This window comes from Oncorhynchus mykiss, chromosome 12, assembly GCF_013265735.2.
Source record: "Oncorhynchus mykiss isolate Arlee chromosome 12, USDA_OmykA_1.1, whole genome shotgun sequence".
NCBI lineage: Eukaryota > Metazoa > Chordata > Actinopteri > Salmoniformes > Salmonidae > Oncorhynchus > Oncorhynchus mykiss.
In genome coordinates, this window is record NC_048576.1 from 77,812,443 (window position 1) to 77,826,115 (window position 13,673).

Here is a 13,673-nt window from a genome sequence, read left to right on the forward strand (position 1 = left end):
CTCTTAGCATCTGCACCCTCACATAACAAAATAATACAGTTTGAATTATTGCTATATCTCCTCTTCACTCCTCAGGCAACTCTTCTCAGAGCAGCTCTCCAGTCTCCAGCACCCCTAACTCCCCGGCTGCCTCCCAGCACATGAGACCCAGCTCCCTGCACGGCCTCTCCCCCAAGCTGCACCGCCAGTACCGCTCAGCCCGCTGCAAGTCAGCTGGCAACATCCCCCTGTCCCCCCTGGCCCACACACCCTCCCCCACTACCTCCTCTCCCCCACCCCTGTCTGGCCACACGGTGGGTAGCTCCAACACCACCCAGGCCTTCCCAGCCAAGCTCCACTCCTCTCCCCCTGTGGCCCGTCCCAGGCCCAAAAGCGCAGAGCCCCCCCGCTCACCCTTGCTACAGCGGGTTCAGTCGTCAGAGAAACTGGGCGCGACCCTCCTGCCCTCCTTTTCATCTTCGTCATCAGCTTCCTCTCCCCTTGCAGGGGGGGTGTCAATGCGTAAGCACAGCCTGGAGGTGTCACATGGGGACTACAGGAGGGAGTCTTTCCACTGCGAGCACAGCCTGCAGAGTCTGCTGGAGATGGAAGGAGAGAACGGGCCCGTTCCCCCCTCTCCCTCATCTTCCTCCTCCCCCTCTCCCCCCACGGTTGGAGAGACAGGGTGCCTGAAGCCTGTGAGGAGGCTAGGGAGACAGGAGTCGCCCCTGAGCCGGGACACATTGCAGACAGGGAGGGAGAGAGCTGCCCAGACTACAGCATCTGACCCTCACACTGACAGCACACCTGTTAAAGTAGAGCCCAAGACCAGCGCTGGTGAGACAGCTAAGACATTAACCCCTTGTGAGGCTCTGAATAGAAAAGCTTCCCCAGTACCAGGTGAGGCCCAGCCTAGCCCAGCCTCAACCCTCTCCACTCCAGGGGCCAAGTCCAGCCCAGCAGACAGACCTCTAAGCTCTAGTGCTCCAAGCTCTGAAACAGCCAGTGGAGGCCCTAAACCCACTGAGAGGGCCCCAGTCCAGGCTATATCCCAGAGTCCGCTCTCCCAGGAGCGTAAGCACCAGGCTGTCCAGACAGACACCACCCCAGCAAGCAGAAACCAGGAGAAGAGTGAGGAGAAAGGGAGTGTGGGCCCAGACAAAGTCACTACACAGAGGGCGGGAGCTACAGAGTTGGCCAAGGCAAGTAAAGACACACAGATGGGAGAGATCACTTTGAAAGGAGGGATGGGTGGCATTGACAAAGCCACTGAGACCAAGGTTAAAGGACCTGCTCCTTCAGTCCCAACCCAAGCGCCAGCCCCAACCCCGGCCCCATCCCCTCTTACCATAGGCCCAGTTTCTGCTTCAACAAAATCCAGAGCAGACAAGGTTTCTGTCCCGTTGAGCAGCTACCGAGGGGCCAAGGAGGAGAGGAGTCACCTGGAGGTGGTGGAGGAGAACCCTATGTCCCCCTCCTCCACCGCTGCCTCGCCCTGCTCCAGCAAGTCACGCCCCGTCTCCCCTGGTGACAAGCCAAGCTTTGTGACTCAGCTGACCAGTGTGGCCAAAAACGTGCTGGGGCCTATGAAGATGGGATCCCAGGAAGGGCCCAAGGGCGGTGAGGAGAAACGGGGAAGTTCAGCAGGAAAGTCTGAGGCTCCGTCTGGAGGTGGTCGACGGGGGGCTCAGGGGACATCTCAAAGTCCTTCCGGCTCAGCTCAGCCTGAAAAGGCAAACACGAGGAATTCAGGTAAGCACCACTCCTGATCTGCGAGTGAGGGACAAACCTGGGATCTCCCAGAAAATGCCTCAAAAAGGGGGCACCCTCAAAAAAGGGACAAAAACATGTACGCCTAAAGAAACACACACCAAATAGCTAGAAAATACAGACCTGTAGATAAAACAAGAATATGTGGAGGAATATGCTTTAATGCTGTTCTCAAATGTGTGTGTGTGTATGTACTGTATGTGTAATGTATATAGTAAAAGCGTGTCTTCTTGCATGTTCCAAATTGTACATGAGAGATGAAAGAGAATATTTAAAGAGATGAGGAAAAACATCTAACAGACCTGATGGTAGTGAACACTGTGAACATCATGTCAACAGCCCCCACATGTTCCCAATGTAAACAGCAGGTCAATAGGCAGGCTCCTGTCACAGTCTGTCACCATGAGGAGCATTACCCATGTCCGTCAACTTCGATGCTATCTCTTCAGTCAGTTAAAATACGAAGATAATACAAAGACCTTGTTCTTTTTCTCACATGGTACCTGGAAAAAATATTGAGAGAAGAATTGTTGCATTGGTGTAACACATTGAGATGTGTTCCTAACTGGACTAAGATGATGACCTGCTTGCTAAATATGGAACTTGGAATTGTATTGTGTAAGGAAGAGCTGAATTAATTTGTTGAGTGTTTTAAGGGCTGAGTCCTGGTTGGATTTAGGTGGACTATCTGAACTTGCACAGGGACACTATGCAATGGGATTTTTAGGTATTTTCCTGTGTGTCCCCTACAGTGTACCCATGAACGGATGTTAGGGAGTAAGCCAAGCAATAAGCCAAGCAGAGCAGATATATTGTTCTCCGAATTGTCTGCATTGACTCCACCCACTGGGCACACAATGGTTGAATCAATGTTATTCCCACGTCATTTCAATGAAATTACGTTGAACTAATATGGAATAGACATTGAATTGACGTCTGTGCCCAGTGGGCATTGTGAATTGTGCAATTATTTAGGTTCTGAATTGAACTAAAGAAGTGGAACCCATATGTCTCTGTGTGAATTAAGTGTAGTCAGGTGATGAAATAGGTACTATAGAATGGGAGTCTACTTTGAGACTTACTCGTACTCTGGCAACGTAGGCTAGAACCCTCTCCCTTTTCAATGTATGCAAAATTAGCATTGTATAATGTAATGTGCGAATAAACGTGCCAGTTTTAATTGAGGGATAACATGTTGTTTACAGTGATATGTAATGATATGCAAGTTCTATGTAGAATTCCTAGTGAGATCTGAGAGCCCACCGGAGACCTAGGCAGCGCTCTCCTCAGTGATGTAACTTAATATGTTCATGCCCATACCTGTATCAGACTGCCATCTTGTGGCCATCACACGATGGCATTTGAGGTCAAAATGTAATTTACACATAATCAGTTCACAATTGAATGACACAAGATTAGATTTTATCCGAGATATTACCCTCATATCTGCATTATGTTCTATTGTAACCACTGTTCCATTCATATAGCTACTAGAAACGTGTTTGTCTAAATACAATTTGAAAAAACTTTTGTTTGTATAATGACCGATAAAGAGAGATGTATGATACAGATACAGTGCTCCTAGGAGAAAACAAACAGCTCTTATTTAGATGAATGCTAGTTAAAAGCTTGTGTTTGTGTATGCGGGGGTGTGTGTGGAAATTGCACTTTATTTTGTGTCAAATGTATTTATTTATCTATTTATTACACTATTTATTGTATTTGATTATTTGTCAATTGCCCTCAAATGGTTTACTTGTGCATTGTTCTTTGAATTGTTATTTATATCTTTAAATTGTAAGTCTACAAATGAGAGAATTTACCAAATCTGTGTGGTTGTCCTATTTTGTGCAGTTATACTTCTGTCATTCCATAAGAGAATTGCAATACACCATGGCCTCTGTCCATGTTGACTTATTTGTGAGTTTTGACTTTTTTATGACACTTCTCTCAGTTCATTGTTGTCCATGTTATTTTATTCCCTAGGCACTGTTATGAAACCAATGCAGCAAAAAAAAGCCTAAAGAGTAATAAAATACTTAAAGAGAATCCTTAAATTATTATGTGCCTGTTTGTGTTCTTGTTGTCAGACATAACTTTGACAGACAACTTCTAAATGGATATCAGAGGGGTCTACAGCAGGGCCACGTTCAGCAAAACTTTTCCCAACCTTGCTGATAGACGTTTCATGAATAGAGTTATACATAAATCCTTATTCTATACGTCAGAGAGGCATGTTTTTTTTTACGTAGCTTACGTAAAAAAAAAGTATTTTTATATATATATCAACTTTCCAAAACGTTACGTCATGCTGAACACGCCGCCGTGGACGGAGTAAATAAATGGGGGTAAATGCATAGGGTAAATGAAACGTTGGTCCTTTATTGACCAATCACTTGACCGATTGCCAAGTAGACAAACAGGAAGTCAGGCCGCTAGCTAATCATGGGATAACTTGTTCTTGAAAGGCATTTCCAATTCCGACGCTTATTTTGTTGACAGTAACGTTAGTTTGTAAGTGAAACATACAAGATGACAGATATGTAAATAAAGGTAAGAGGACAAATTATCGACCAACTATAAAGAGCTCAGGAGAGAACAGCTAATGTTAGCTTGTTTACAGAATATAATAAAGACATGGATGTCGTTGGCTAGCTAGTTAACCCGCTGTCAATTAGTTATTAGCTCATTCACTAGCAAGTCATTCAGCCTGCATTGAGTTCGCTTAACATTTGAAAGCAATATACAATATTTTTGTTAGCTATATTTTTACAATGCAACGTTGGAACACATTCAGCCGGCAAGAATCTCGCCAGTGACAAATGAATACCAACGTGCTTGCCAATGTGTTGGAAAAAATGTTAACTATTCATCTGTAATGTTGAGACATGTAGTTAGTTACCTGAACCCTAGGCGTGTCACTGTAATGTTAGCTGGTTGTCAACACGAATATTATTACTTACGTTAAACAATTCAGGTGCTGACTTATCACACAACGTATCACAGATTGTTAGCTCGCTAACGTTACTGATATACAGTGTATTCGGAAGTATTTAGACCCCTTGACGTTTTCCACATATTGTTACGTTACAGCCTTATTCTAAAATTGATTAAATAAAATGAGCTTCCTCATCAAGCTACACACAATACCCAGTAATGACAGTGAAAACAGGTTAAGAAATGTTTGCAAATGTATTAAAAATAAAATACCTTATTTACATAAATATTCAGACCCTTTACTATGAGACTCTAAATTGAGCTCAGGTGCATCCTGCTTCCATTGATCATCCTTGAGATGTTTCTTCAACTGGATTGGAGTTCACCTGTGGTAAATATCAATTTATTTAGACATGATTTGGGAAGGCACACACTTGTCTATATAAGGTCCCACAGTTGACAGTGCATGTCAGAGCAAAAACCAAGCCATGAGGTTGAAGGATTTGTCCGTAGAGCTCCGAGACAGGATTGTGTTGAGGCACAGATCTGGGGAAGGCTACCAAAACATTTGTAGCATTGATGGTCCAAGAACACAGTGGCCTCCATCATTCTTAAATGGAAGAAGTTTGGAACCAACAAGACTCTTCCTACAGCTTGCCGCCAGGGCCAAACTGAGCAATCGGGGGAGAAGGGCCTTGGTTAGAGTGGTGACCAAGAACCCGATGGTCACTCTGACAGAACTCCAGAGTTCTTCTGTGGCGATGGGAGAATCTTCCAGATGGACAACCATCTCTGCAGCACTCCACCAATCAGGCCTTTATGGTAGAGTGGCCAAACCGGAGCCACTCCTCAGTAAAAGGCACATGATAGCCCGGTTGGAGTTTGCCAAAAGGCATCTAAAGGACTCTGACCATGAGAAACAAGATTCTCTGGTCTGATGAAACCAAGATTGAACTCTTTGGCCTGAATGCCAAGTGTCACGTCTGGGGGAAACCTGGAACCATCCCTACGGTGAAGCATAGTGGTGGCAGCATCATGCTGTGGGGGTGTTTTTCAGCGGCAGGGACTGGGAGACTAGTCAGGATCAAGGAAAGATGAACAGAGCAAAGTACAGAGAGATCCTTGATGAAAACCTGCTCCAGAGCACTCAGGCCCTCAGACTGGGGCGAAGGGTCACCTTCCAACAGGACAATGACCCTAAGCACACAGCCAAGACAACGCAGGAGCGGCTTCGAGACAAGTCTATGAATGTCCTTGAATGGCCCAGCCAGAGGCCGGACTTGAACCCGATTTGAACATCTATGGAGAGACCTATAAATAGCTGTGGAGCAACGCTAAGCTGACAGAGCTTGGGAGGATCCGCAGAGAAGAATGGGAGAAACTCCCCAAATACAGGGTTGCCAAGCTTGTAGTGTCACACCCAAGAAGACTTGAGGCTTTCATTTCTGCCAAAGGTGCTTCAACAAAGTACTAAGTCAAGGGAATACCTATGTAAATGGGATAATTCGTGTGTATGTATATACAGTGCCTTGCGAAAGTATTCGGCCCCCTTGAACTTTGCGACCTTTTGCCACATTTCAGGCTTCAAACATAAAGACATTAAACTGTATTTTTTGTGAAGAATCAACAACAAGTGGGACACAATCATGAAGTGGAACGACATTTATTGGATATTTCAAACTTTTTTAACAAATCAAAAACTGAAAAATTGGGCGTGCAAAATTATTCAGCCCCTTTACTTTCAGTGCAGCAAACTCTCTCCAGAAGTTCAGTGAGGATCTCTGAATGATCCAATGTTGACCTAAATGACTAATGATGATAAATACAATCCACCTGTGTGTAATCAAGTCTCCGTATAAATGCACCTGCACTGTGATAGTCTCAGAGGTCCGTTAAAAGCGCAGAGAGCATCATGAAGAACAAGGAACACACCAGGCAGGTCCGAGATACTGTTGTGAAGAAGTTTAAAGCCGGGTTTGGATACAAAAAGATTTCCCAAGCTTTAAACATCCCAAGGAGCACTGTGCAAGCGATAATATTGAAATGGAAGGAGTATCAGACCACTGCAAATCTACCAAGACCTGGCCGTCCCTCTAAACTTTCAGCTCATACAAGGAGAAGACTGATCAGAGATGCAGCCAGGAGGCCCATGATCACTCTGGATGAACTGCAGAGATCTACAGCTGAGGTGGGAGACTCTGTCCATAGGACAACAATCAGTCGTATATTGCACAAATCTGGCCTTTTATGGAAGAGTGGCAAGAAAGCCATTTCTTAAAGATATCCATAAAAAGTGTAGTTTAAATTTTGCCACAAGCCACCTGGGAGACACACCAAACATGTGGAAGAAGGTGCTCTGGTCAGATGAAACCAAAATTGAACTTTTTGGCAACAATGCAAAATGTTATGTTTGGCGTAAAAGCAACACAGCTGAACACACCATCCCCACTGTCAAACATGGTGGTGGCAGCATCATGGTTTGGGCCTGCTTTTTTTCAGCAGGGACAGGGAAGATGGTTAAAATTGAAAATTGATGGGAAGATGGATGGAGCCAAATACAGGACCATTCTGGAAGAAAACCTGATGGAGTCTGCAAAAGACCTGAGACTGGGACGAAGATTTGTCTTCCAACAAGACAATGATCCAAAACATAAAGCAAAATCTACAATGGAATGGTTCAAAAATAAACATATCCAGGTGTTAGAATGGCCAAGTCAAAGTCCAGACCTGAATCCAATCGAGAATCTGTGGAAAGAACTGAAAACTGCTGTTCACAAATGCTGTCCATCCAACCTCACTGAGCTCGAGCTGTTTTGCAAGGAGGAATGGGAAAAAATGTCAGTCTCTCGATGTGCAAAACTGATAGAGACTTACCCCAAGCGACTTACAGCTGTAATCGCAGCAAAAGGTGGCGCTACAAAGTATTAACTTAAGGGGGCTGAATAATTTTGCACGCCCAATTTTTCAGTTTTTGATTTGTTAAAAAAGTTTGAAATATCCAAGAAATGTCGTTCCACTTCATGATTGTGTCCCACTTGTTGATTCTTCACAAAAAAATACAGTTTTATATCTTTATGTTTGAAGCCTGAAATGTGTCAAAAGGTCGCAAAGTTCAAGGGGGCCGAATACTTTCGCAAGGCACTGTGTGTGTGTGTGTGTGTGTGTGTGTGTGTGTGTGTGTGTGTGTGTATATATATATTATATATATATATGAGAAAGATTAGTGGAATCTGTGTGGGTAGCTGGACAGGTAGGATGACTGACAGTGAAGGTGAACAGGTGGTCACGTGTCAGGTGACAGAGGAATGGATGAGACTGAGGCAGGAATTCCTTTAACCGTAAAGTGGCATATTTACTGAGTAGTCTGTGCTGCATCAAAGGAAACAAATAACATGTATCCAATCAAATTCATAATCAAAGATCAAATCAGATCATTCATTATTAACATAAGTTAGGGAGTTCAACAGTTCAGTTCATTAAGTCAATAGTAATCATCCGCGAGTCATTTAGGCTCATAACTATTTATCATAAATCATGAAAGAATACAAACAGTGAATGGTTATACAATCTATAATCCCCATCAAAGTCAATCAGTTAGCAAACAATGACGTTTCTCATTTCACTCTTTCAATTGAAATTCATGTGTACATATAAATAATTTCAATACATATGAACCATATCGATTGCATAATTGGCCTATGAGGATCCGTAGGGCCGTGAGCATTGACAATTCACATTACACAATATGTTTGAAGCGTGCGCTCCAAGCCGCGCTCCACGGTAATAACTATAAACAATAACTGAATGGCCCACTCTCCCGATCGCCACAGATCATTCAGATGAAAGGTAAGAGTCGGTCGACTTACGTGGATTCATGGACGCACAGAACTTCTGGATCAGATGGAGTTAAGGAAGAGAAAGCAGCGAGATCAGGCGATGGCAATTTCCTCCTTTTATGGAGTTGAGATCTGTCGGACATTTCCACCTGACCTAATTAAAGTGCCCCTGGCCCAGCTGAGTAAATGGCAATGAATTAAAGGATTATTCCACCAACTCCATGGGCCTTTTCTACATATATATATATATATGTGTATTTTTGCAAAAATGTCAACCTGTTTTTGGTTTGTCATTATGGGGTATTGTGTTTAGAATGATGAGGGGGGGGGATATTGAATCCAGTTTAGAATAAGGCTGTAATGTAACAATGTTGAAAAAGTCAAGGGGTCTGAATACTTTCCGAATGCGCTGTAGACTAGCCAGCTATAAAATCTTTCAGTGTATATTAAACAGTTGGATACTAGCTACATGTGAAGGCAGATGGAGCTCTACTGTGTGAGTAACTGCATTTTCAGTGTCTGCTGAAAAGAAAGTGCTGCTCCACAATTATTTTCCAGAAGATACTGACCCTACCGTTACGATTGTTTGTTTAAACTGAGCTGTACTGGGGTCGGAACACAATCATGATTACATTAAAACACTGTGGAGCTAGCTGGAGAAATGGCTCAGAAAACATACCTCAATGCAGGGATGGGTGATGTCACTGTACTCCAAGTTTTAGCTTTATCCACATTGATGCATCGAGAAGATTGAAATACTGCTAGTTTTCCCGGAAAACTGCCCTTTTCATCCTCATGCTAGCTAGCGTATGCTAGTAATAATACATATCCCATCCCTACATTGGGATTTATATTCCGACCCATATCTCACACTGGCTCCCCATTGTCTTAATTTAACCATGATTGCGATTCGAGCTCAGTGTAAACAAGCCTAAACGTAGGGTTGGTATCTTCTAGCAACAACATTCTAGTCTATCTATTTGAAAGAAACCCATGTCTGAAATTCCTACTGTCATCACAAGCTAGTCACGTTCCCTCAGTCTAACTCACTGAGGGGAATTATTAACATGTGATGCAGTTTAACATACGTTTGTAGCTACTTCCTGGAGAGAAGACTTAGTATAAGCTACTACTATGTTCTGTGCAGCCAATATCTCTCAGCTTACATCTGAGCTTTGTCCCCGATGGTAATCAAGGTTTCTTCTTAGCTGAATACTCAATGGTGTGTCCACTCTCAGGTTGATATGGCAATAAGGAAACGACCTCCAGACTCCAGACAGTTGGACAAGCACAGTAGTCATGAACCCCAGTTCTCCCTGTGAGGGCCAGAGCCCTGAGGGTGACCCTCCAGATGATTGGTTCCACCTTTCCACCATGTCTTTGGGAACTCAGGGCTCTGATGGGAGCCGGGATGACCCAGAGGAACCTGAGGAGAGAGGCAGACTCAAGTCCAAGTTGGTGTCGGCATGGAACAATGTCAAATATGGTATGTGTGCCTAAAACCGTTTTGACCTAACAGTGACCAGTCACTTATTGCTTGTCATTTTATAGTTTGTTTTCCTTTGCCCATCCAGGCTGGTCGTTCAAGTCAAAGGCCCGCTTCAGCAAGACCTCTCCTCTGACCATGCTTGGACAGTCTTATCTGCTCAGTCATGGAGGTGAGAGATGTTCTGTTGGTTGCGTAACTCCACCCTTTTAAAAAGACCCACACCTAATGGTAAACTGGTATGTAACTGGATTTGAGAAAATTCTATATTCAAGGCCAGTGTCTGTCCTTGGTTTTGTCAGTGGAGAGGGAGTACTTTCGCCAGGCCTTTGCCACTCTGCTGTGGCTGACGTACAGGCGGGGCTTCCCACAGCTGGATGGTTCCTCTCTCACCACAGACAGTGGGTGGGGCTGCATGCTGCGCAGTGGACAGATGCTGCTGGCACAGGGGCTGCTGCTACACCTGCTGCCGCCAGGTAAAAGACAAAACACACTTGTGCACGTGGGAGACACACACATATATACATACATACAGGTACGTTTCCAGCAGCATCTCAAAGTATCTCCTGAGTAACACACTACTACAGTTTATCACTACTTAGCCTTGTCCCTTGTCTCTCTATTGTTGCCAGGCTGGACCTGGCTCTCTGCCAACCATGTGTCCAAAGATGACATGGAGGTACAGGAGTCTCGCTCCTTGGGTCCAGAGGTGACTAAGAAGGGAAGGAGGAAGAGCATAGTGTCCTTCCTGGAGAGCCGGACTGAGGTCACTCACAGACGAGTGGTGTCCTGGTTTGGGGACCATCCCATCGCCCCGTTCGGGCTGCACCAGCTGGTGGAACAGGGCACAAGCGCAGGGAAGAAGGCAGGGGACTGGTACGGCCCCTCCATCGTAGCACACATTCTTCGGTGAGAACTTAGAAGCTAAACCTGCCCCCTCCCAGCCATCTGCATTCTATACAATACATCTTCCCTTAGTGATGTGGGGTGTCTGTTTGTTTTAGTAAGGCTGTTGACGCAGCATCAGCAGAGGTGTCCAATCTGACAGTGTATGTAGCACAGGACTGCACTGGTGAGTGTTCCCTTGTTATTTCATTCTCACTGTTTGGCAGGGTTCCCATCAGACTATAGTAATAGGTTGTATCATTATGTGGTCCCTGTGTAGTGTACATAGATGATGTGGTGAGGCTGTGTGAGAGACCTCTATCTGAGGGCTCCACAGGACCCAGTCCAGCCTGGAAGTCTGTCATCATCCTGGTCCCTGTGCGCCTGGGAGGAGAAGTCCTCAACACCACCTACATCAAATGTGTCAAAGTATGTGTCAAGTCAAAGTAACATGCTAGAGACATGCACACAGACACTGACAACCACAGAACACAGTGAGAGATTGGTAAACCATTCTTGTTTTTATTTCCATAGAATCTCCTGAGGTTAGAATGCTGCATTGGAATCATTGGTGGCAAACCCAAGCACTCTCTGTTCTTCGTTGGGTACCAAGGTAGGTGTATGGTCTTCCTGTTGTCATTCTGTAATTGTACCTTCCTTGTACCCTCACTCTGACCATGCTCATGTCTCCTGTGCTAGACGAACAGCTGCTGTACTTGGACCCCCACTACAGCCAGTCCACAGTAGATATCACACAGGATAACTTCCCCTTAGAGGTAATGGAAGGCGCTCTCTTTCTAGTTTGGCTGTCTGTGTTGTTTGCAAACCCTATACATTATTCTATATCCACGACACTAGCCCAGGTCTTAGACCAAGATTGTATCTCGGTCTAGCAGTGTAACACTAAGCCACTTATTTACCGACCTGTCTGTGCCTGTTGGCCATACTTTCGTGATACAATCAAGATAAAATCTCGGTCTAGAAACTGGGCTACCCTGACGCCACCATCTCTCGCCTTAATGGGGCCTTCTCCTCTCCACTCCCCCTGCAGTCGTTTCACTGTAAGTGTCCCAGGAAGATCTCCTTCAGTCGCATGGATCCCAGCTGCACTATAGGCTTCTATGCCAAGAGCCAGAAGGAATTTGAGTTACTGTGTTCAACTGTTAGCACGGTATGTGGGGGGCACACACACAGGCACTATTGCTGCTACTATTTATCTACGCTATACTGTATATTATTTTTGTGTATATATTTCCAAACATAAAAATTCCAAACATAATTTTTTTATTTTGTTACTACTTTAATACTTATTGTGTATTCTTTTTATAAATGGGTATTGCACTGTTGAGGAAAGCTTGCAAGTATGCATTTCACTGTACCGTTTACACCTGGTATCCTGTGCATGTGACCAACTTGATTTTACTTGTGGTGTCCATGTCTGGCTATGAATTTGAACCATGGACAAGATGCTGTTGTTTACTCTTGAGATCAAATATGCATATATGAAGAGTATGCTATATAACTGGAGCAGAACATGTTTTAGTTGCAAGGAGCCAAGTACATTATTGCTTTTACAGTATGTCTGTAATACAGTCATTGGTTAATGGTTAAATTGAGATGAGGGGAAAAATAAGAGCTCTTCTAGAGATGGTTCTCTCATTCATCTCTCTTCCCCAGGCTCTCTCATCATCAACAGAAAAGTACCCCATCTTCACCATTGCAGAGGGTCAGGGACAGGAGGATGAGAGTGATGCACCCCCAAACTCTATCACCCACATCCTGACCAAGGACAAGGCGAGGCTGCGAAGGACCAATAACAGCAACAGCATGGATGAGTTTGTGTTATTGTGAATTAACGTAGCAGGTATAAAAGTTCTAAGCTAGGTTGAATTAGCTGTATCCCTGAAAACTGGAACATCCGGTTGTTGGCAACTCTGCTAAGGGTGCTGTGAACAGACTGACTGAATGTGGCCAGCAGGGAACATAATTCACATACCAACTCATACACACAGTTACTGAACTGAGCTTTATCAGTGGCAGCTACTGACGGGGCACATGCTCCAGCATTAGCCTTTATCCCCAACCTCCACAGGCAATAACCAGGCTGGGTGAGGTGTTGCTGAATAGAACAGGCCAATGACACTATTCTTGTGTATTTATTAGTTTGGGCTAATTATTTGATTTAAGGGGATGTGTTTTTATGAATGTAACAATATTTTTTAAATGAAGGTTTTTGTATAATTGTTTTTAATTTTAAGGTTTTGATATCAGTATGGTTTTGAGGTTCTTACGTTAAATAACCTGCCTTCAACTTCATTGTTTATTATTCTACATGAAGTCATGGGTGACTCTATGCCTGGCTGAAAGACACTAACTGACCCTATTTCATCATTGTGTAGATAGGCTGCTCATCCCATAGTCCTCTCCACTACAACCTTTTGTTGAACTACTTTGTATTGAGTCTAATGCTGGACAATCTGGGCTCTGAGCTGCTGTTTGACATCATGTGACAGGATGTCTGCTCTGTGAATGGATTAGGAAAGTGGATTCCTTAGACCTTGTGACGTGCACATGGAACCGGTGAAGGAATCAATTTGTCTTCTTAGAGATGTGTTGGTTTTCTGTGGTTGAGTGAGGAGAGTATAAAATAATAATTTCAATGAAGAGGCACATTCTGAGCAATATAGGGTTGCATTTGCCCTGTTTTCGGAATTAATATTTTTTACATGGAAAATTAGCACAATGCACTCAATAAAAGCTCAGTAAAAAAGATCACTCCA

The 13,673-nt window shown here is 44.2% G+C and overlaps 2 protein-coding genes across 3 annotated transcripts in view; both read left to right on the plus strand.

The window, feature by feature from the left end:
• LOC110538482 (microtubule-associated serine/threonine-protein kinase 1) overlaps window positions 1-3,809 on the plus strand; it is a 64,045-nt gene extending 60,236 nt beyond the window's left edge. For both annotated transcript variants that reach the window (XM_036938576.1, XM_036938577.1), the window contains exon 26: window positions 76-3,809. In XM_036938576.1, coding sequence (XP_036794471.1) covers window positions 76-1,748 — 1,673 coding nt within the window. In that variant the 3' untranslated portion in view covers window positions 1,749-3,809. The remainder of the gene's footprint in view (window positions 1-75) is intronic.
• Window positions 3,810-4,122: 313 nt separating this feature from the next.
• LOC110538483 (cysteine protease ATG4D) lies at window positions 4,123-13,665 on the plus strand. The gene is made up of 11 exons (XM_021625332.2): window positions 4,123-4,302; window positions 9,761-10,008; window positions 10,097-10,180; window positions 10,311-10,484; window positions 10,641-10,917; window positions 11,013-11,080; window positions 11,174-11,322; window positions 11,428-11,506; window positions 11,593-11,669; window positions 11,945-12,064; window positions 12,571-13,665. Exons 2-11 carry the CDS (start codon window positions 9,822-9,824, stop codon window positions 12,742-12,744), a joined length of 1,389 nt encoding a protein of 462 aa, XP_021481007.2. The 5' UTR covers window positions 4,123-4,302; window positions 9,761-9,821; the 3' UTR covers window positions 12,745-13,665.
• Window positions 13,666-13,673: the final 8 nt, after the last annotated feature.